Source organism: Lepisosteus oculatus, chromosome 26 (assembly GCF_040954835.1).
Source record: "Lepisosteus oculatus isolate fLepOcu1 chromosome 26, fLepOcu1.hap2, whole genome shotgun sequence".
Classification (NCBI taxonomy): Eukaryota; Metazoa; Chordata; class Actinopteri; order Semionotiformes; family Lepisosteidae; genus Lepisosteus; species Lepisosteus oculatus.
In genome coordinates, this window is record NC_090721.1 from 3,787,033 (window position 1) to 3,807,793 (window position 20,761).

Sequence of the window (20,761 nt, forward strand, 5' to 3'; positions counted from 1 at the left end):
TGACAGACTTTTTCTAAACTTTTATTGATCAGCATAAGATTTTGAACAAGTACAAACTTCCCCCTTGGGGAAAAGTCTGCAAAGGTCCTGAAAAGTTTTTTTTTTAATTGTAGTTTTAAAAATAGACATACTCTGAGTTCCAAAAGCATAACCATTAGCACTCTTTTTCACCTGAACACATTTCATTTTTAAAAATATATATACACAAGAGGCAGGTTACAATGCTCTCAGTGTTCTTGATAAAAATCTTGTGAAACACCTGTTCCATTTAAATATTTTTCTTCCTTGTTTGGAAGAAAAATATCAGTTGCCTTAATCAGTGAACCGTAGTTGGCACAAAATGTATCTAAACCAGTTCACTGGTTAAATACGCAATGCTAACTGATCGAACTGAAAATCAGAGGCTAGAGGACTATAGCACAAGATCACTGATCATAAGTCCAATTTTGTTCACCGCTTATTTTAAACACTGATGTTTTTTTTAAAGCCCCAACTCACTGTTCTGTGACCTCATTTAATTTAAGAGAGAGGAAAAAATATCCCAGAAGCTAGTTTGTTCTACACAAAGCAAATGGGATGAGCTCTGCAGTGCTTGCTGAAAGAAGTAAAATGAATTGGGGAATAAAAATTGTTTGAGTCTGGTTTGCAGCTACTGCATTAGGCAGGTTGATGGAGGTTGCTGTTGAAAGTTAAGCTGAGCTGGGCTTAGACCAATTCAGAAAGGGGCAGATGTAGCAGCACTACAGCAAGTTGGAGGCTCAGTTATTAGATTTCTCATCTTGGGCAGATTCTGCACACTGTGGTCAAAAACAGAAGGGGTCTATCTCCTGTGTAATAACAAAACCAATAGAAAAGGGGGAACTCGTGTTCCTCTTAACCAATATTGCAAAACGTCTTAGTGATTGAATTAAATAGAAACAGTCTCCAGACTTGAGGCCTGACAGTGAAAGCCACCATCTTCAGCCCGCAGTGCAGGCTACAGTGATTTCTGGAAGCGTTGTTGGAACCAGGGTAGGAATAAGGCACTATTCATGAGTAAGGCTGAAAGGTCGGTCCACCGGTCCCCTGCTGTGGAACGAGCCAGGCCGAGGGTTGATGCCCTCACTCCTGTCACGCGCAGGGATATCTGCCCCAGGGGGGCAGGCGGCCCGTCTCGTTGGCCAGTCTCCAGTACCGCTCCCTCAGCAGGAAGGCCCCGGCTTTGGGCTGACGCTGACGGCTGAAGATCCCCTTCTTATTCCCAACCACGCGGGTGATGGCTGCAAGGTTGAGGGAACATCTATTACTGTAGCCGACGAACGGCATCCAGAACAGTAAGGCACTGCTGGGCGCCTCCCTCTTAAAGGGGAACTGCACCAGTGGTTTTCTATTGCGGGGTCAGAAAGAATCGGGAGTGGTGAGTGCAGTTCAGTTTCAGGAATGCTCAGCTCCGTAGTGTCGTCATTGTGATTTAGGATGAGGCAACCAGACTTCCACTGATGGGAAGCAGCCCTTTTACACTATAAATAAGCAGGCTTGTGAATACGTCTCTTTTAATCCACTAGAACTACTGTTCTCGACCTCAGAGCAGTTTTGCCCAGGAATACTACTTGTCAGTTCTGAGTGCAGATCATGTTGGAATATTCCTGCGGTGAAATGTCTGCTGTACGATCTGTACTTATCCGCTCATACGGTACATCCCATTACACTAGCCCTTGGAGACGACTCGCGAGCAGGAAGGGCCACATCACATCGCAATTCTCGCAAGCTCTTGCTCTTGGCCTTGGTTTGCAACAACACCGACAACCATACAGTACTTTCGCGAAGTTCACGATTTGTGAAAATTCAAAATTTGTCATTTTTTTTTGTATGCCATCAATAAATCTGTTACTGAGATTTAATAACCGTTCTGAGAATTTTGGACTGCAGTTCCCCTTTAAAAGAACGTGCAAGAGAGCCCATGACAAAGCCAAACTATTGCACAATTGGGCATAATAGGAAGTGATAATTCCTCCCCTTACTTACTCACTATACTGAAACAACGGATGACTTGAGATAGTTTTCATACAAAAATCAAGTGTTTGTTGTCGCTATGGCAGGCTCACTGGGCAGGAGTGCGTATCTCACAGTGTCGGCAGGGAGCCCTCCCAAGCACAGAGGGTAATTATTAACTTTCCGTCATGCCATATGTGTTTGGCCAAAAAACAAATGTCTGACATATAGACTTAAAACAAAAGATTCCTTGCTTTGCCCGAACACAAAATCCTTTCAAATCCCACGCTAGTTGGAATAAAATATTACAAAATATGGCGGAAGCAGCAGCAAGTTCTGAACACCTGTGCTGAACAGCTCGGCCTTCCGAGCTTTAGAAACACTTCTGAAAATAAAACTAACATTTTTGTATTTCTGAAACAGTTCAGAAAATGAAAACTGACCTCTTTCACAGGCCAGCTTAGAAGAGCACTGGTCTAGCTGTAGTCTCTAGTGGATTTCCATATTCTACACTTACTAAATGTAAACATAAGCTAAGTTTGAGTTACAGTATCAGTGGAGCAGTTACTTGCATATCTCTTCTTAGCTGTTAACTAAGGGTATTTGTTTGGTCAGCTGGCAACCTAACAAAAAACTGAATAAGGGCTGATTTGATAGATCCTCAGGTACATGGGAGTTTTAATTCTGGTAAGTGTAGTTCAGGTTGTACTAAGTTAAATAACTTACATTCAGCACATATGAATGAATAGTAATAACAAGAGTGACCACAGAATTCTATTCTTGGGGAGACGGATAATAACCGAAAAGACTTCCATTCCTAATTCAGACTTTTCAGGTTCCAGGTTACGGAATGGATGGTTAAAATGACTCTTACTCTGTGCCGTCATGAAGTCGGCAAAGTTCCAGATGAGTTCACCAATGACATACTCCTTCCTCTTCTGGTCAAACACCGCGTGATAGTTCTGCAGTACAGTCTTCTGGTACTCCTCGGTGAACATCATCGGAGGATCCTACAAACACACGTGGAATGCCCTTGGAATTGGCTGGGTCAGCAGGATGCCGTCACTGCTACAGACGGACTGGTGATTACATTTTTTCATTGCACATTTCACATGCAGAATAGCGACATTAAAAGGTGGCATCTCCGCAATTGAATATTCTAAACCAAGTTTATAACCTACGAGAACCAGACTCGCTCAGATCATAGGCCGGGCTTTGTAACCCAGATATTGCTAGCTTGAGATTTGCTCATGTCACTACAAGACTGACTGTGATTCTCCAAGAGACTGGCCGTTAGTCAAGTGTTCAGCTCATTCTGTGCAACAGACGTTCTTGAGACTTGCTGACAGCCAGCAAGATCTGCGAGAGATGCACCCCCTCTCATGTCTCACAGCAGATGACATGATATGTAGCTCTGCGGGCAGGTTTATCGGAGGAGAACAAAGTATAATGTGGTTTACTTAAACTTAATAGATTAAGGTGGCTCAGACCCTTGGAGTCACAACTCTAAATGCCCATTGAATTTACTGTTTGTATGGTATACATATCCAGAAAGATCTTTCCCATTTGGCTCCTATGCTTTTCCTATAGCACTGTGTTGAGTGAACCCCTTACCAAAAGTGCTCTGCTGCATGAGTGTTTTAATGAAGGATGTCTCTGTACTCACAGTGTGTAATCCAGGAACAACGTCTGCCCCGTATTCACTCTGAATGATGGGCTTCTCATACATGCGGTACCAGTTCTCAAACTGGGTGTTCAACTGGATCTGAATGACCTCCGGGTGCCCAGGGTCGTGGTACCACGAGAAATAGCTGTTCACGCAAATCACATCCACATATGGGGCCTTTCGAGGGAAACGCAGATTAGTTTGCCTACAGCACTCCGGTCATGATGCAGAGAGGAATCACACAGCGTCCATTCTTGATCTCCAAGCTTTTACTCTCATCTTCAGCAGGAGAATCAAGAGTTTTCTATAGCTTCTGAATACAGAACGAAATGCCTCTTTCATCTGATAACTATACAGGCTTTTTGAACAGCATTTTTAAGGAAAAAGCAACAAGGGACAAGGCCTTGGCAAATGTGTAGTGAATTAAAGAATACATGTGTATTAAACACTAAAAAGAAACGATATAAACCACTCACTTTTGTGAAAATCAATTTACAGTGACCTTCCATTAAAGTCTTCTATTAACTGCAAACCTCCAAAAGAAACATTAATCTCGATTACAGTTGTTAACCAGATTTTGATTTATGTCAAATGTCTTTGTGTTAAGTACAAATAAGATAATGAGGAACAGTGATGGATTCTCAAACAGTTTAAACTGTGGTTGAACAGGTTTCAAATAGTGTTTAGAAGGCAGTACAGTACCAGATGCCTTTGAACCCGAGTCACCACATATGTGATTTTGCTTCAGATTTTGAAACGTGCTACAATCAAGCACAATGATACTGACCCCCTTATCTCTGGCAAAATTGCTGTCCGAAACAAAGGTGACAGGCCGAGACCGATCCAGGGATCTGGTGTGTTCTATCACTGACCTGCAGAGACATTTCATGACAAAAGAAAATTACTTTTGTGCTGGAGTTGTCAAATATGAGTTCGGTTTCAGAGGTATTCAGACATCTGAAGGTCAGAAAGGCATTCTATATTTGTTCCTAGGGTTTGTCTCTTTCTGTGGTTCTTTTGTTTGATATCTTTAAACTCCCCTTCAGCACATTTTTCCCTTACAATGACGCTTTCCTAGGACTCCTCAAACGGCATTCCAGCAACCGAAGCTGGTGACTGGCTCTGCGTACAACACAAACGCCCACACCCAGCTACTACACCCTGCGTGGAACTATGTCCTCACAAAGCAAATGCCCAAAATGACATTCCATCATAAAACTCGCCCTCTTAAGTCTACAAACACTTTGAGATTTGTAGGGAAGCCCTAGACTGGAATCCTCAAGGATCCCACAGGAGAGGCAGACCCAGAGGGACCTGGCGCCACAGCCTGAACAGCGACATGATGGCTGCCGATAAACAGCTTACTTGGCAACAAGTCAAGGCCATGGCTGGGAACCGGCCGAGGTGGAAATCTCTATTATTGGCACTATGCGTCTATGAGACAGTGCTATAGCACCCTGACTGACTGACTTGACTAGTCAATTTTTTAACAAGAAGAGGTTAAGTCTGCACTGAAATATATAAAGAACAACGATATCGGTCCACATGTATACAGCTACTCCTCTTGCTTGCTGTAATTTCTGACTACACAGCTCCTCCTGGTTGATGATGAACAGCCGCAGGTGGCAATGACACGGCCTCATACAACTCCCACAATGAACATTTTTCCCTCTGCAGAGGTCCATCCAAGTTCTTCAATTTAACACCTGAATGAGGGCAGTTCTGAAACTCGGATTTAGTACCGTGCTCATACCTGCTACAAATCCCACCTGATCATTTAAGATCAGAAAGCGAATTAACAAATGTGCTCTGAACAGAAAACAGAAATCAACTGGCCTGTGATTGAGAACGCTGCTGTCTCTTCTGCTCCAGCCGAGAGAGTGCTCCTCCACTCTCCACTGCTGCAGGCTATGGGTCTGCTCCTGAGCTCTTTAAAGGTTTAAAACATTCTCATGTACCGCTATCAGCCTTACTTGAAATAGAAACCTGCAGGGGGCATCTCGGAGGCGGGCTCGTTGGCGACAGACCACATCACCACGGAGGGGTGGTTCTTGTCCCTCCTCACCAGCTCCTCCATCACAACCAGGTGGTGCGCCAGGGACTCGTTCCCAAAACTGCGGCTAAGAGAAAGCAGACGTCAGCCGGGACAGCTGTTGGCAGCCTGACGCCTGTTCTGAGCAGATTTAAATCATGTGCAAATGCACACATACCAGTAAGGGGTTTCGTTAATTCCCAGAAACCAGAGAGCTACATTCGGAGAAGCTCACTGATTCACGGACAGTTGGGCACTGAGCTACGACAGTCAAGCATGTGCATGTCAACAACAGCTTCATGTCATGGTAGAAGTGGTGGCTCGGTCTTAAATTTCTATCATCCAGGTGGATGCTGCACATTGGTGGTGGTTGAGGGAGTCCCCATTACCTGTGAAGCGCTTTGAGTGGAGTGTCCAGAAAAGGGCTATATAAGTGTAAGCTATTATTATTATTATTATTATAATACAGGGGCTTTTCCTGTGAACTTAACATTGACCTGTTATGTAGCTATAATATCATGTTATATATACAGTGCTTTTCATCCCAAAGGATCCCAAAGTTTTACGTGGGGACCCACCTAATAACACAACCAAAATGTAACACCCTCCTGGGTGACACATCATAGCCAGTTTTTGCCAGCAGCCTCTCTTCACAGAAGGTCAGATGAAGAAATGAGAAACTGCTTCCCAAGCTGAATTTATGGAACTCTTCAGGAAGGCAATACACAAGCAGTCTGGAGTTTAGCCAGGATATTCACCTCTAGCTTTTGGAATGGTGACATGGGATTGTTCATGTCCAAGCAGCAAGAACCTCAGTTTCACACGATGTTTTGTTGCTGAAGAAAGAGGGAAGCCTACTGGTTCAGCAACTTAAAGCAGTAGCCTGCTTTTCCTTAGGAGATCTCCCATCCCAGCACCAAACAGGCCCAGCCTTGCCTAACTTCCCAGGTCTGACAAAATCAGACGAGAATGACAGGATCTAAAGTCTCCAGAGTTAAGCCCCTGCAAACAGCAGCTATGGCACACAATCCAGAGCGAATACAAATGCCCCTTGGCAGAGCCTTACATGTCCTTGATGCCCACGCCGGGGCATTCGTCGATGACCACGATGCCGTGGCGGTCACACAGCTCCAGGATCTCCTCGGCGTACGGGTAATGGCTGGTGCGGAACGAGTTGGCGCCGAGCCACTTCAGAAGATTAAAGTCCTTGATGATCAGGGGCCAGTCCAGCCCCTTCCCTCTGATCTGTTCCAGGGGAAAAAAACACAGCATGCACCGACCTTTCTCTCATTTTTAAAGAACATTTTTGCCCTGAATGGTATACGTACTAAAACTAATATTACTTACAACATGTATATAGGGATGCAATAATTCCTTTAGACTTGAAATTCTGAATTATTAGCACATTTAATCCGTCTTAAGTGATTTTTTTAACAGGGAAAATGTTATACCCTACTTAATGGGCAATCAGAAGAGAAAAAGTGACTGCTGGAGTTTTGATCAACAAATGAGAAGACTAAGTATGAAGTACTGTATTAATTTCTTACTCAGTTCAGAGCAGCTCTTCACTGCCACCTACTGGTGCTGAAACTTACATCCGAATCCTCATGCTTGTTCACCCCATGGAAGTAGAAAGGCTTATTGTTGATGAGGAACTGTGTCTTTGTGACCTGCACAGTGCGGATCCCAACGGGCAGTGTGTAATAATCCTCATACTGTGAGCCGCCAGATTTGGCACTCATGTGCACCTGCAAAACAGCAAAGCATCAACTGCAGGCTTGTTCAGTCACGAAGACTACAGACAACACCCAGATCATGCAGTAACAACGAACAGTTTTTGTAGCAGGCAGAAGCTGTCATGCATGCACCTGCAACCAAAAGATAGCCATAAAATGAGGAGTGAGGTAAATAGACATTTTACATTTTTGCAAGTTAGCTCAGTGAATGCAGTTCAAGACAAAACTCAATCGGACACGTACCTCCAGAGAATATAGATACCCGGGGTTTTCATGCATCAGATAGGGCCACCAAAGGTTCACATCTGCCACTTTGAGTGTCCCAGAGGTGCCACTGGCTGTGGCGACACTCCGACGGTCCTTATCAGACAAGTTTACCGTCACCGTCACATCCTGGCTGCCCTGGATGGACACCTGGTAGCTTACTAGCCCTGAAACCGAGACCCAACAACAGCAGTTTTCACACCTGCCATTAGACAGCACTTTGTTAGCAAGCGGTTGTTTTAAGGACCTGCTGAGATCACTTGGATGCACCTGTTAATTTTATCACACATGGTCATTTTCTATCGGTCTTCTCTACATTGTCTGTTGCCGTTTCTTTCCGGCATTCATTGGGTATTCCAGCCCTGAAAAGCAACATTCCCAAACTGTGAAATGACACTAGGGGCACATGCAACATCCTTTCAAGAATTTTCTTCAATTTTCTTGGTTTGTTTGCTTCAAACCACAATACCATATCAGCACTGCCAATCACAAGACATTGAATTGGGTAATCAAACCTAACTATAGCTCTGAAAGGCAACCACTTTCAATGTCTTCACTTAAACAGACCCAACAGACTGGTGGATGTGTGCGTCACCACATACCTGTGTTATCCTGAAAGCTGGTCTGCACTGTGATGTCATCGATGTGTGCCAGAGGTGTTGTGTATAGAAGGACAGGGCGGTGAATTCCAGCATAGTTAAAGAAGTCAAAGTTCGTGTTCTGCACAAAGTAGCCAGCTGGGTACCTGTTCAATCACACCAAACAAGACAGTAGGTCCCTAAAGGTGCCTCAGATGCCAGTTTCCACAAGTACAGTATACCAGAAAATTCTCATCCTGAAAAAAAAGGCTAATAAGTATTGGGAGGGTCAGTTCTTCCACACTGTTAATAACAAAATATGTGAAGGTGGCACAGTGCACCTTATCCATCCATCTTCTCACTGCTTTATCCAATTCAGGGTCGTGCGGGAGAGGGAGCCTATTCCAGCAAGCAACAGGCACAAGACAGGATACACCCGGGACGAGAAACCAGTCCATCGCAGGGCAGACAGATACTAACACAGTCATGCACACAGTCACACCATTAACCTACCAGTATGTCTTTAGACTGTGGGAGGTAACCAGAGCATGCAAACACAGAGAGAACATACAAACTCCATGCAGACAGCATGCCAGGTATGAAACTCAGGGCTCCAGCACTGTGAGGCAGTGATGCTAGGCACTGCACCACAATACCTCCCTGAATGAGACTTCAGTGGAATTTCGTGGTAAAGATAGTGGATTACCTGTACAGAACATGCTAATGCTAAGATGCGGTGAAAGACTGTGGCGGAGGTTCTCAAGTGAATGCTGACCTAGGTGCTCCTACAAATCATACAGGCTTGTAAGCGCTCACCTTGTGGGATCGTTCATGTACTGGATGGTCCCGGGCGGCAGCGTGCGCAGGGTCAGGGTGTTGTTGACTGCGATGGTGATCCGGCAGAGCTGCGCGGGATCCTTTCGGATCAGATCGCTGATGTCGGCTTCGAAGGGGAGGTGGCCTCCCTCATGTTGGGTCACCTCGACTCCGTTAACCCACTGAAAAGGAACCGACAGTAATGCCGACTTCGAGGAGCCATTAATGACACTTTTCACCTGCCCAAGTGTCTTCCTCCTTGTCGATCATTCTGCCACTGAGGATTACCAAACCACGCTGGTCCTGTTTATGGGACGTGGCTTTGCAAGGCGAGATTATACACGCCAGGACCTTCAAACACAACCAAAATACAACCCCAATTTCACTGTCTCCAGAAAAGTGAAGCAGGAAAGGCTCCAGATCCACCAAGCCTGCAACATGATGCCACCACATGCCTACCTATAGCGCAGAACAGAAACAAGCCAATGGGCACACAAGCATGTCACCTCCTGCCGCTCGTTACTTTGTGAGCTAGGAGGATTCACACACCTCTCCTGCCTGCACACGAATAGGGTTCATGTTAACAAATAGTTTCAGCTATTTATGCATGTTTTGTATTTTAGTGTTCGATTTCTTTGCAACAGTAGCTTGTTTTCACATCTGGCAGATATGAGAAGCTGGTCCACTCTTTACACTGCCTGGACAAACATCAGAAATGAATGGCATGCAGCTCTTGTGCTACACATCGGAGTGCTCGTTTCCTGAAACGGGAAGAGAACAACAGCACTCCTTCCTGCTGTGTCCACTGCAGGAGTTGCTCAACAAGTAAACTGTGGTTTTTTCTTTTTTTTTGCAATGCCAACGTCCTGCTGATCTTGCGATATCTGTAAGCTCTTGCAAGGCTGAGATAAGGGGTATTGCAAAGCCGGTCCGGGGCATTTGTTCCTCTCCACACGCCGCCCCTCGAAGTGTGTAGGGCTGGAAGGGAGGAGGGCTACTCACCACGACAGAGAAGTAGTGAGCGCTGCCCACGCGCAACACCACCCGCTGCCCCCTGTCCGCCAGCCATCGTCCCGGGATCCACGCCTCCCTCTCATACCACACCCAGCCGATGAAGTCCCTCAGCCGCGGGTCCTGAGACATGTCGTTGAAGCTCGCTGGGACGGGCATGTCGCTCACGGGGCCTGTCTGCACCACACAGATAGAGATACAGTGCCAGCAGGTAGATGAATGAAGATTGACGGGGGCCGTTTATTTCCACAGAAAATAATAGAACGGCTGAGCAAACCCTGCTATGCTCCCAAAACTTTGGCCCAATAAGTCAAAAGCACAAAGAAGACAAGCTAGGCTGAGGCTGGAGGGTCTCCTCTCTGTTTCCTTGTCGTGGGCTTTTTCAAGACAGCTTTGTGTAATTAGTGAAACCATCTTGCACTATAAATACGCATTTATAATTTATCATTTATAATACTGCTAGTTGTATTATGTTTCCTCCCCTATGGCATTTATAGCTGTTCTGACAGACGTAGGAATTATGGGATCTGATTTATTTTGAGGCTGAATGTCTAATCTATGAGTATTTCTTACACTGTGGGAGGAAATGTGTCACTGTCTCTGCTGCCAATCGAGAGTACCGTATTTAACAGAGCTTCTCTTTCCTCCTTACCTGCAGCAGTGCATGGTGTGAGATAGACATACCAGTACAGCGTCTAAGAGTTTAATTTCCAGTACATGATAGAAGAGTGACTACTGCTACAGCATGCAGAAAGGTTGGCAATAGCACAGAAACTGGAATATACTGGGTTTAGGTTGGGAATAGATCTCATTTTTAAACAGAAACATTTTTCTTCAGTGCACAGTGCGTGTTCATAATGGATACGATACTATACTATTTTTGCATTGTATCATTTAATCTTACTCGCAATCCCTTCCTATAATATTCCATACTCTTGGCAACAAGCCACTGTAATAACACTTATGATGGGAGCCAGATTTTCATGGGAAAATCCCGCATTGGAGTTAATCCTCATGTAATTAGTACAAAGCATGTGACTAGCCGTCGCTTTGTACAATACGTCACGACTTACTGACGTACAAAAGTGAAGAAACAACTCGATTCACCGCTTGATTAAAAGCGTCCTAACCAAGTCAACATTTATGGCAGAATAAAAACCAATCAAGTAAGTATACCCTTGCAATAGGCATGCACAGGCATAATGTGGCTGCAATTTCTCGCCAACATGCTTTCATGAATTGCGATGACACGAGACCTTTGTCGAATCCAAATAAAGTTCGTAGTCAGCAGCAAAGGCCACAACTTTTCCGCAGGGTCTCTCGCTTCCTAAAATGTACCTCTTCAAGGCGCCGTTTGAACCACTGCTCCTCAAAACCCGCGTTCCTGCTGTCGGAGAAATCGGCTCTGAATTTCCACACTCCGTTCACTTCCTTGACCTCCCGGGACGGCGATTCCTTGGGGAAGAGCATCCCCCCTGCGACAGCAGAACAGAGCCTCCATGCCGAGAACATTAAGAGCGCAGGGAAGAGTACAACCTTCATCTTCTCCTCCTCCTCCTGCACGACAGCATCTCCCAGACCAGACTCGCTACCAGCGGCTCGGGGTGTCACCTGACCGCCCGGTCACGTGAGGGGCAGGCGTGAGGAAATGCCGTCTTCCTCCGACAGCGGACCGAGCGACTTCTTTGCGAGTTAGGGAGTCCTGGGCGGATGTTCGGACTCATCCTGTTTCCGACCTTCACTTGTTTGCGCTTGTTTGTCCAGCTGTGCAGCCCCGTGCTGCGCAAGTAACAAAGTTCATGTTCGTGTTATCATGTTGCGACAGAAGTATCAGTCCTGTGCCTTAGCCGTGCACTAGGTGGCGACAGAGATCACTGCATAGAAAATAGTGCGCGCTGGTCATTCACACACTATATGATATTATTTTGGCACTCCACAGATTGAATTTTCATGCTTTTTTTTCCCCAGCATGCTCCACTTAATAAAAAGAAGGTTTGGTTATATTCTAATAATTGCATTTTGTTATGTTTAACGCAGACGCTAGTCGAAAACAAGAATGTATTGCAATTTCAATGTGAAAGCAGAATCCGTCATCTCATCCTCTGTGGCCTCACGCGGTCGGAGCTGTGAGGAAACCAGCTGTTTTCCAGTCTCCAGGTTTGCACCGAATATATCAGGTCAGTTCACCTTTTTTTCCCACGCACACCCCCACTTAAAAAAAAGGGAGACAAAAATTATTATACATGCCTTATAATATTGCAATCACTTTGTGTGGCAAAGGTAGCATGGATATTAGTTATCACCTGTCCTGTTCTAGAGCTTCATTGTTCTGTCCACTGCCAAGTGTTAAAGGAGATTGTTCTTTGGTGCCGGTTTGACTGGGAAACGTGGAAAGGAAACCGTGTAACAAGAAGTTCTAGTTGTAGTCCGGAAGGTGGAGCTCTTTCCTGTGAAATACAATTTCCAAGCTAACGCCTTGATGAAGCCGAGTCACCACAACTTAAAATTAATGTTTTGCAAACATTTGGGTATTGAACCCTGTATCAAGGCTATCCCAAGCATAACTTAGAAATTTTACCAAACGGATCTCTGTTAAAGGTATAAGAATCTTGAACGAAAAAGTATCAACATTCTGAGTACGCATTTATGAAGTATTTTACATTCTTTCACATGTCTTATAAAGTTTATTTTCTTCCGGTTGTTTCTGATAATACTTCGAAGTGCTTCGTGAAAATGAGTGCATTCATTGCCCTTTCTTACAGATGCTTTAATGAACAGAATATTGGGGTTTCCAGTTATTTTAATTAACCTTTCCATTTTCAAAGCTTTTACTGGTGAAGTCAGGGCCTTCAAAACAGACATGCAAGTCTGGATTTTCAGTTTATTCACCCCCAGTAAAGTTACTCATTTAGGCTAGTAAAGAGTTAACAAAACACTTTGTTTTACAGCCCGTACTGTCCTTCTGTCCTGGTCTATTGAGTTTTTTAACATTTGACAAATTAGGCGTTCTGTTCTCTTTGATTAATCAATTTGTAAAAGCGTGAACACGTGTTCTTTAAAATGCTGATTTCTGTGTTATTTTACTCCTTCTTTATTTATGACCTTTTCGAATACTGTTCTTTTTCTTTCTAATGGTTTATACTTAGTACCTTATCTATGAATTGACTTTACTTCATAAAGTGTTTAAATTAAAGTCTGTTGCCCGTTAATTATTAAGATTGCAATGCTATTTTAAACCGAATGTGGAGATAAGAACTCCGTTGAGCTTTATAGCGTGCAGAGATTTGCCTTGATCTTTGGTGCTCTGGAGTGCAGACTGTTTGAACTCATTTAAAACCTGTTGAAACGCAGGCTCGGGTTTCAATATTTTGTAATAGGAGGTAATAGCGATTGTATTCCAGAGACAATTGAATGCATAAGACTTGGCAATACATCCAATAAGTTCAAGGTTAACTTGGCTATTCTAAATTCAAGGTATTTATCTAAAATGATTAACACCCATGGCATTTATATGAAGGGTAATGTTAGGGAAATTCAGGGAAATTTACTGACTTTATTTTTCTGTTAAGTGGTTGTTAATTCAGGGCAACATGGTGGCACAGTGGCACAGTTGTTAGCATTGCTGAGACCGCGGGTTCAATTCTCGGGGTGCTGTCTGTGTGGAGTTTATATGTTCTTCACATGTTCGTGTGGGTTTCCTCTGCATACTCTGGGTTCCCCCCACAGTCCCAAGGCATACTGGTAGGACTGGTAGGTTAATTGGCTTCTGGATAAATTTCCCCTGGTGTGAGTGTGCGTGTGTTTGTGTCTGCTTGAGTATCCTGCCCAGGGTGCACCCTGCCTTGCGCCTGTTGCTTGCTGGGATAGGCTCCAGCTCCCCCGCAACCCTGTATTGGATGAAACAGAAAATGGATTGATGGAACAGTGGGGGCTATCATTACAATCACTCCAAACATTTCAGCTGCTATGTAATAAAATCAGACTCTTTGGAAATCTGTCAATTAAAAAGTGAACCCGCTAGAGAGAAGCTCTGTAAACCAGGGGCCGAGATGTGACAAAAAACGTTCAACACAACAGGTGACACAGGTGAAGGTAAGGCAGTCTTACTTGGCAGGATCTTGCGATAATACTTTACTGGAAAAGTGCTTTCACATTCATGCTGTTCACCTTGGCTCTGTCCATTGATAATTCCATATATCCCCTTTTGTTTCTTTACGTACAGTTATTAACTTTTATCAAAATCGTATGTCTATTTGACTCGATTATGGAACTCAAAACGTAGCATGAAGAGGAGGAAGAGAAAGCTACTGATCGTGGTTCTGACACAGTAACGGTTATATTGAAAATGCAGCTATACCATTCCTGAGTGCCTTCCTTACAGCACGGGATTTAGATTAGGATCAGTACAGATTGTAGGGCAATCAGGTGTTGCATTATCAGTGCTCATTGCCCTTGACTGGGCTAAAGCAGGAAGCAGCTTCATATTTGACACAAATATGAACGACACTCATAAACAGGAACCCTTTTAAAATTTAAATACAAAGCCAGAAACCTGGAATAATATTGCACTCTTAAAAAAATCAAACTGTTAGATACTTGCTTGACTATATATTAATTCATTTCAGGATTTCCGTATTAGAAAGTCATCCAAAGTTTGTAGGTAAAATAACTAGTACTTGCAGAGTTTTGGGTGTGTCCAGTACTGTTCAGAGCCACCCATTTCTGCCTTTAAGTAAACAGATGGACATTTCCATACATAAACCATATTATGGATCCAGTTCCCAGGGTGCTATCTGTGTGGAGTTTGTATGTTCTCCCTGTGTTTACAAGGGTTTCCTCCATGTGCTCCAGTTTCCCCCCCAGAGTCAAAAGACATGCTGGCAGTTTAATTGGCATCTTGGAATTGGCCCTGGTGTGAGTGTGTGTGTCTGTGTGTGATCTGGCATGGACTGGCATCACAACTAGGGTGTGCCTTGTGCCCACTGCCTTGTTAGGCCCTCACTCCCTCTACAACCCAGAGGATCATTAGAGAATAGATGGAAGGAAAAATGGGAGCTATCATCAGAATCAAATTGAACTGTTCATCGGTTGGCTATAATATTATCATAACTGTACTGTACAGTCTTATCTGATTCTTCACTTTCTCCTCAAGGTTAAACATCCTGTAAAAGGTCACTTATAGATAGGTATTCAAATTTGTCATCTTCACTCAAACTGAAGAGACACTGATAAACCTGGCAGCGTGGTGGGACAATTGTCAACCCTCTGTGCTCTGATAAAGGTAAACGCCTCTAGCAACCATGTCATTGATCTGCTGACGCAAGCAGCTGCTGGTAATTCAGTATTCAGAGCTAAAGAAAAAGAGGTTTTTCTCATATCTTCCTTGTTCCCCTGAGATAATGTGACTGCTTAAATTATTAATGTCACTCACACTGAATAATGTATAGCAAGTGATCAAAGAACTACAGTCTGATCAATGCCTTGTAGGGTCCCAACCCCCACCGTCCAGTCTTTCATCTGCAATCTTGCACCAAATCATTTGGGATGCGTTACAGAAATAGGCATAAGCACTGTTTTTTTTTCTTTTTTTGTGTCCTCATTGAAAGAATTCTGATGCATCACAATGATCGTGATCCACTCACTTCAGTACGATCTTCTTGAATTGGGTAATGGGGTGCGAAGGAGCTCTCAAGCATTCTCTTTATGAAGAATACGTTTTCATCAATCTGTATTTGCGGCCAACACTCCAAGAACAAAAGGTTCACTCGTTCAGCCTGGGAGCCTAATGTCAGCCACACCACATAGCTGTCAGGAGTAGGTTCCCTGAGAAACAGGGCCTTTTATCAGGTTGAGCCTGCTTCAATAGAATAGAATGCTTGAAAGTCACAAGAGGTGTGTACTGTATGTGCTGCAATACTGCAAGCTGTGAACACATCTCACGCGCTCTCGGAAACCTCCCCTACTTCAAAAAGCACTAGCAGATACAGATCTGCATCTTTGACGGAATGGAGTTGTATCCTTTCTGCTGAGCAACTATTATATGAACAATGAATGGAGTTTTGAAAGGAGCTGTTGAAAAATGCCGTGCTCCTTCAGTGGTGTGTGCGTGTGTGCGTGTGTGCGTGTGTGCGTGTGTGCGTGTGTGCGTGTGTGCGTGTGTGCGTGTGTGTGTGAGATGCTAGAGCTTAATCAGAGACGGGATTCACATGTCCTGAAGGAATTGAATTTGCTTTTTTTCCACCACACTTCACGGCCAGGTAGTTTCAGCGATCCAGAGGAAAACCCAAATGGATAAAAACTCCACTGATGAGCACATGAGAGACTGCTTGCAGAGCACACCTTGCTGTTAATCTCTACCATCAGTAAATCACAAAGAAGGCATGACTATTAAATGCAACACAGTACAGTGCAGTGTGTGGTAAACAGACCAGGGCAGGACAGTAAATGATTATGAGAAAGAAGATTAGTTTTATAACTGGTATCACGATGTTGTAAATCATAAGCTTCTTCTCTGTTGGTTATCACTCTGGGAGTGGTGTGGGATGCCATAAAAATGATGACCAGGCAAGACAATCATATCTGACAGCAGTCCCTCTTTACTCCCTACAAGCTCAGGATCTGTCTGTCTGTGTAAATTCGAATTACTGTACCAGAGGGGACGCTTTGCAGATGGACATTTCTCATCCATCCCAGGTGCTTACTGTGTACTTCCTGGTATAAAAAAGTAACTCTGGGGTACGCAGCAAGTACGCTTCGAAATGCCCATTATCTGCAGAGCAGGGTTGAGCCACACCTCAAAACCACCCCAGTATCTGTGACTAAAAAAGAGGCAGAGAGGTCAATAGGCTTCAGAAAGTGAAGGATCCTCTCAGATCCTACGATGATGCATCTTAATAGTGAAGCAGATGACTGCTGGGCTGGTGATGGGTGGTTGATTCTGTATGATGTCCTGTGTAGGCATTAGATTTTTTTTTAGCACCACTGTTCAAACATCCACCAACCTCCAAAGCAAGCTTCTGAGCAGGAGAAGAGCTTCAAGGCAAATTTCCACAGGATGACCCCTGAAAAAGAATTAGAAACATGCTATCTTCAAGTACAGGAATAATAAACATTCTGTGTTCAAGTCTAGAAATTATAAGACCGCTATCATCGAGTACAGGAATTATAAGCACACTATCTTCAAGTGCAGGAAAACCAAGTGCTGTATATTCGTAGTAGATTCCTAAAACAAATCTAGAATTTGGCAGTGTCCCTTTCAGTTATCATAAATTTCAGCATTTGTTCCAAGGTTAATCTGTTTTTCAGGAGTGCCTGAACAGTAGAAACATGCCTGAAACATTTTGACCTAGTTAAACTGTTTTCTTTTCCATTAGTGGTAACTGGTCATGTTGACTGACTCACACTAATTTTTCCATCCTTCATAAACAAACTCCTCCTTTCCCCTCCACACTTGAAGCAGTCTGGTAATCTGCAATTAGAAACATTTTGTTTTAAAAAATGACAAAAAACAGGACTTAATTTTGATTTACACCCTAAACAACTTTGACCCTGCAGACTTTGAGACTGTACTAGATGCATTTTAACCACATAGTTTTAAAACTGTTGACAAAATAGAAAGTCTCAATTGCTTATCTGAGGTGTGGTGTCAGCTGAGAGAGAGAATTTTTCCATCTAAATTCTACTTCAGTAAGTTTTAAATAGTTAAGTAGGAAATAACAGCAAAATCCATTTGACGCCTGTAGAAGTAGTGCCCGTTGATAGTTTTCTGTGACAGAAGACCTTTGGCTACACTGGAAGCACAGGATGTGTGCTCTCATGAATACATCTATGCTTTTCAACATCTTAGAGGGAGAGCTGGATTCATAATGTTCCAGCAGATTGTAATCTCCTTCACTCTGTTTAGTGCAGTACAGTGTATCTTGGCAGCCACCACATAAAAAGTAACCACATTAACCCAGCAGCATAAAGACACAATTTTGCATTTCTAATGATGTGGCCCTTTCCAGCACTCCATTGCTAGCAGCAGGGTCTTTTTGTGTCTTGAGTACTGAAAATCCCCTGAGACAGCAGGACAAAGGACCAGCCAGTATATCAGCACACAACCAGGCCTTCACAGACAGCTGGAGAGGGCAGAGGAGGGGGGGGGACACAAACCAGCAACAATATGGGGAAACAAAGATGGATTCCCCAGTCTTCCCATTCTCGATAGAAGCTACATCGATGCTCCACGGGTGGACGTTGAATAAATAAACAAGATTTTTAATGTTTTCCTAGTTCTAACTACAAAGTCTACTTGAAGGACGCCTTGTAATTTTCTTCCCAGCTGATCTTTTGAATGCAGCACTGTGGTCAACAACAGCACAGACAAGCACAAATATTCCAACACTGCAGGATGCAGTCCTTGAATCCTCCTTGGATTTTCTGTTGTTATCTTGAGCACCCAGCTGGAATTCCTCTGTGCTTTATGAGGAATGGCCTCCAAAACAACAGACAAAACAAGGAAAGCCTGCTCTTTTTATGTGCTAACACATATTGCGCCTTGTCTCTTTTCAAGCAGTGCCTTCAAAGCATATTTTGTCTTGCTCTTCAGCTACACTGCCTCGACACAACACTCAATACACTTCCATAAACAAAATCCTAGCCTGCTTGCATAAGAAGTGCTTCTCCCAAATAATCAAGTTTTTGAAAAGACTTGATAAGCACAAATCAATGCAATGTCTTCACATCACAACTTTGGTATTGGGTGTTTAATCCTAGGCATTTATAAACAAGTAAACAAGAACAGAGCTCTTGAATTGACAGCTCTTTGATAAATGGGTCTTGCGAAAGTCAGCTTCTTAAGGTATGCATGTCAAGTGATCGTTCCCAACATGCGAAACTGGAATAAGTTCAAGGCAATACAAAATGTTGTTTATTCGTTTGGTTTATAAAGCATTCTTCTTCAATGCCAGACACTCCCCTGAAGTCTTAAGTACAGTACTGCATGAAACTAACTTTCTCCGAGTTTTTAACTCTATTTCAAGGGAATGTTGTTGATCCTCTAGCTGTTGTAATTTACATTTGATTTTGGGTTTAGCACGAGGGGGGCGACAGAGGAAGTGAATTTTTAGTGAGGCAAATGTTTTGAATGCCCTCGTGGAGGAATACAAGTTTTAAAACAAATCTCTGTATCTCTGCTTCTGCATTTGACAAATGAATGACAAATGAAAACTCATTTGTCGGCCTCTTTTCTCCCCACAGGGCTGTGGGAAGCAGGGTGAACAATAAAATGCAAGTTACGTAATCCTCCTTTTAGCTGGGAAATTTTCATTTGATACACGCGGAGCTATAAAAGGCGGGTAAAATATGTAACTTATACCGTATATAGGAAGAAAAAGATTTATTTAAAAGGTAGAACGAAAGAGTAAAACAAGAATTTTGGCTGCAAAACCTTCAGGTGTGTAGAAGAGGGAAGGAGGTGAAAGTAATTAAAAGTGGGATAATTAGGCAGAAATGTGAGAGTTCGTGGAATTAGGTGTGGAAGGTAGCAATCTGAAATGAATGGGGATATTAAAAAGAGGTTATTTCATGGTTGAACGCTGTGGGAATGTGAGAACCCAGTCTAATCATTAGTCTTTCGATTTCTTTCTAGCACAGGTGTCTCTGAATGCCTGTGAAAAGAAACAGAAATACTAGAGGGTGGTGTAGTCTGAACTGAGAGGGGGGAAATGGCAGCCACTGCTGTACTGACTTGTACTGATCTGTGATCTTTACAGCTCTGAAATGTTCTTTGGTTAATGTTGCAGTGTCCAGCTGGGTGGTACAGTACATCTATGTGCTGTTGGAACTGCAGATGATACAGTGGCTTGAGGTGCACTCCCTGCAGGGATTGGAAGACTGGATGGACAATTAAGAGAAAGGTGAACAGGCAAGCAGTGTAGGTTTGGTGACAGGCTGCATGAGATGATAAGTGGATCTGAGAAAAATGTTCCCGTTGAAGAGTCATTCTGTAAAATATAGCTATTAAGAGGTGACACTTTAATAGCCAAATACAGCATTTGTAATTCAGGGAAGTCAATATAAATGCAAGATCTCTGCTTTCACATGACTGTTTCTTACCATTCCTATTCTCATTACCTGCAAGTGCTTTATTAGACTGTCAATTAAATCTCAATGTAAGGCCTAAATTGCTCCCCCTGTATCTTTCCTTCTATATTATTACCAGGCAGTGAGATCCAATAGATACATTAAAATGCACTTTTTGTTATAACTCTCCAAAGACTGTCAAGCTCCCCAGGTTGCTTCACGCTACCTTTCCTCTAGAATAGATAACTACAGCAGGTGTAGGAAAGAGCATGGTCATTCGTTTTGCACCATCTGTGCTCAAAATGATTCCTCTGGGTTTGACACAACAGTAAAGGAATGGTGCCCAGATCGTACACGAGGGAAGTCTGGGCTTATGAACTCTTATCTGCTTCCAAATTTCCCTGAAAAAACTCTTGGTGGTGGACTGCTTGAATCTGAACTCCCTCTGTCCATTAGTCAGAATATTCATTGGATCCCAGAAAGTGTCAAGAGCATCTAGAATACTGCACAGAAATCACACAGTGCAGTCACCTATTTTCAGAAGTAGATAAATTAACAAAAAATAAGCATTATTTCTAGCAAATTGCTATGCTTAGAATAAATATTTAGTTTTAAACTCCCC

General features: G+C 43.4%; 1 protein-coding gene and 1 long non-coding RNA gene across 3 annotated transcripts in view; one reads left to right on the forward strand and one right to left on the reverse strand.

Moving 5' to 3' along the window:
• On the reverse strand, positions 1–11,805 carry gusb (glucuronidase, beta). The gene is made up of 12 exons (XM_006640993.3): positions 11,413–11,805; positions 10,066–10,251; positions 9,064–9,245; positions 8,272–8,414; positions 7,649–7,836; positions 7,265–7,417; positions 6,736–6,914; positions 5,611–5,757; positions 4,425–4,509; positions 3,638–3,814; positions 2,846–2,981; positions 1–1,259 (listed from the first exon to the last, which is right to left on the reverse strand). Exons 1-12 carry the CDS (start codon positions 11,614–11,616, stop codon positions 1,111–1,113), a joined length of 1,929 nt encoding a protein of 642 aa, XP_006641056.2. The 5' UTR covers positions 11,617–11,805; the 3' UTR covers positions 1–1,110.
• LOC107079955 (uncharacterized) overlaps positions 11,154–20,761 on the forward strand; it is a 19,240-nt gene continuing 9,632 nt past the window's right edge. Inside the window, exons 1-3 of one of the 2 annotated variants that reach the window (XR_001480851.2) lie at positions 11,154–11,240; positions 12,112–12,251; positions 19,315–19,343. This is a non-coding gene — a long non-coding RNA (uncharacterized lncRNA). Of the gene's footprint in view, positions 11,241–12,111; positions 12,252–19,314; positions 19,344–20,761 lie in introns of those variants that run through there. The other variant, XR_001480852.2, reaches the window with a different exon arrangement.

Excerpts from the sequence above, each read along its gene's own strand:
- gusb (XM_006640993.3), bottom strand. The coding sequence starts at position 11,616 with ATGAAGGTTGTACTCTTCCCTGCGCTCTTAATGTTCTCGGCATGGAGG. Across the intron at positions 10,252-11,412 it reads TCAAACGGCGCCTTGAAGAG|ACAGGCCCCGTGAGCGACAT; the intron begins GTACATTTTAGG and ends TGTGTGGTGCAG. Across the intron at positions 4,510-5,610 it reads CCTGCAGGTTTCTATTTCAA|GTCAGTGATAGAACACACCA; the intron begins GTAAGGCTGATA and ends ATGTCTCTGCAG.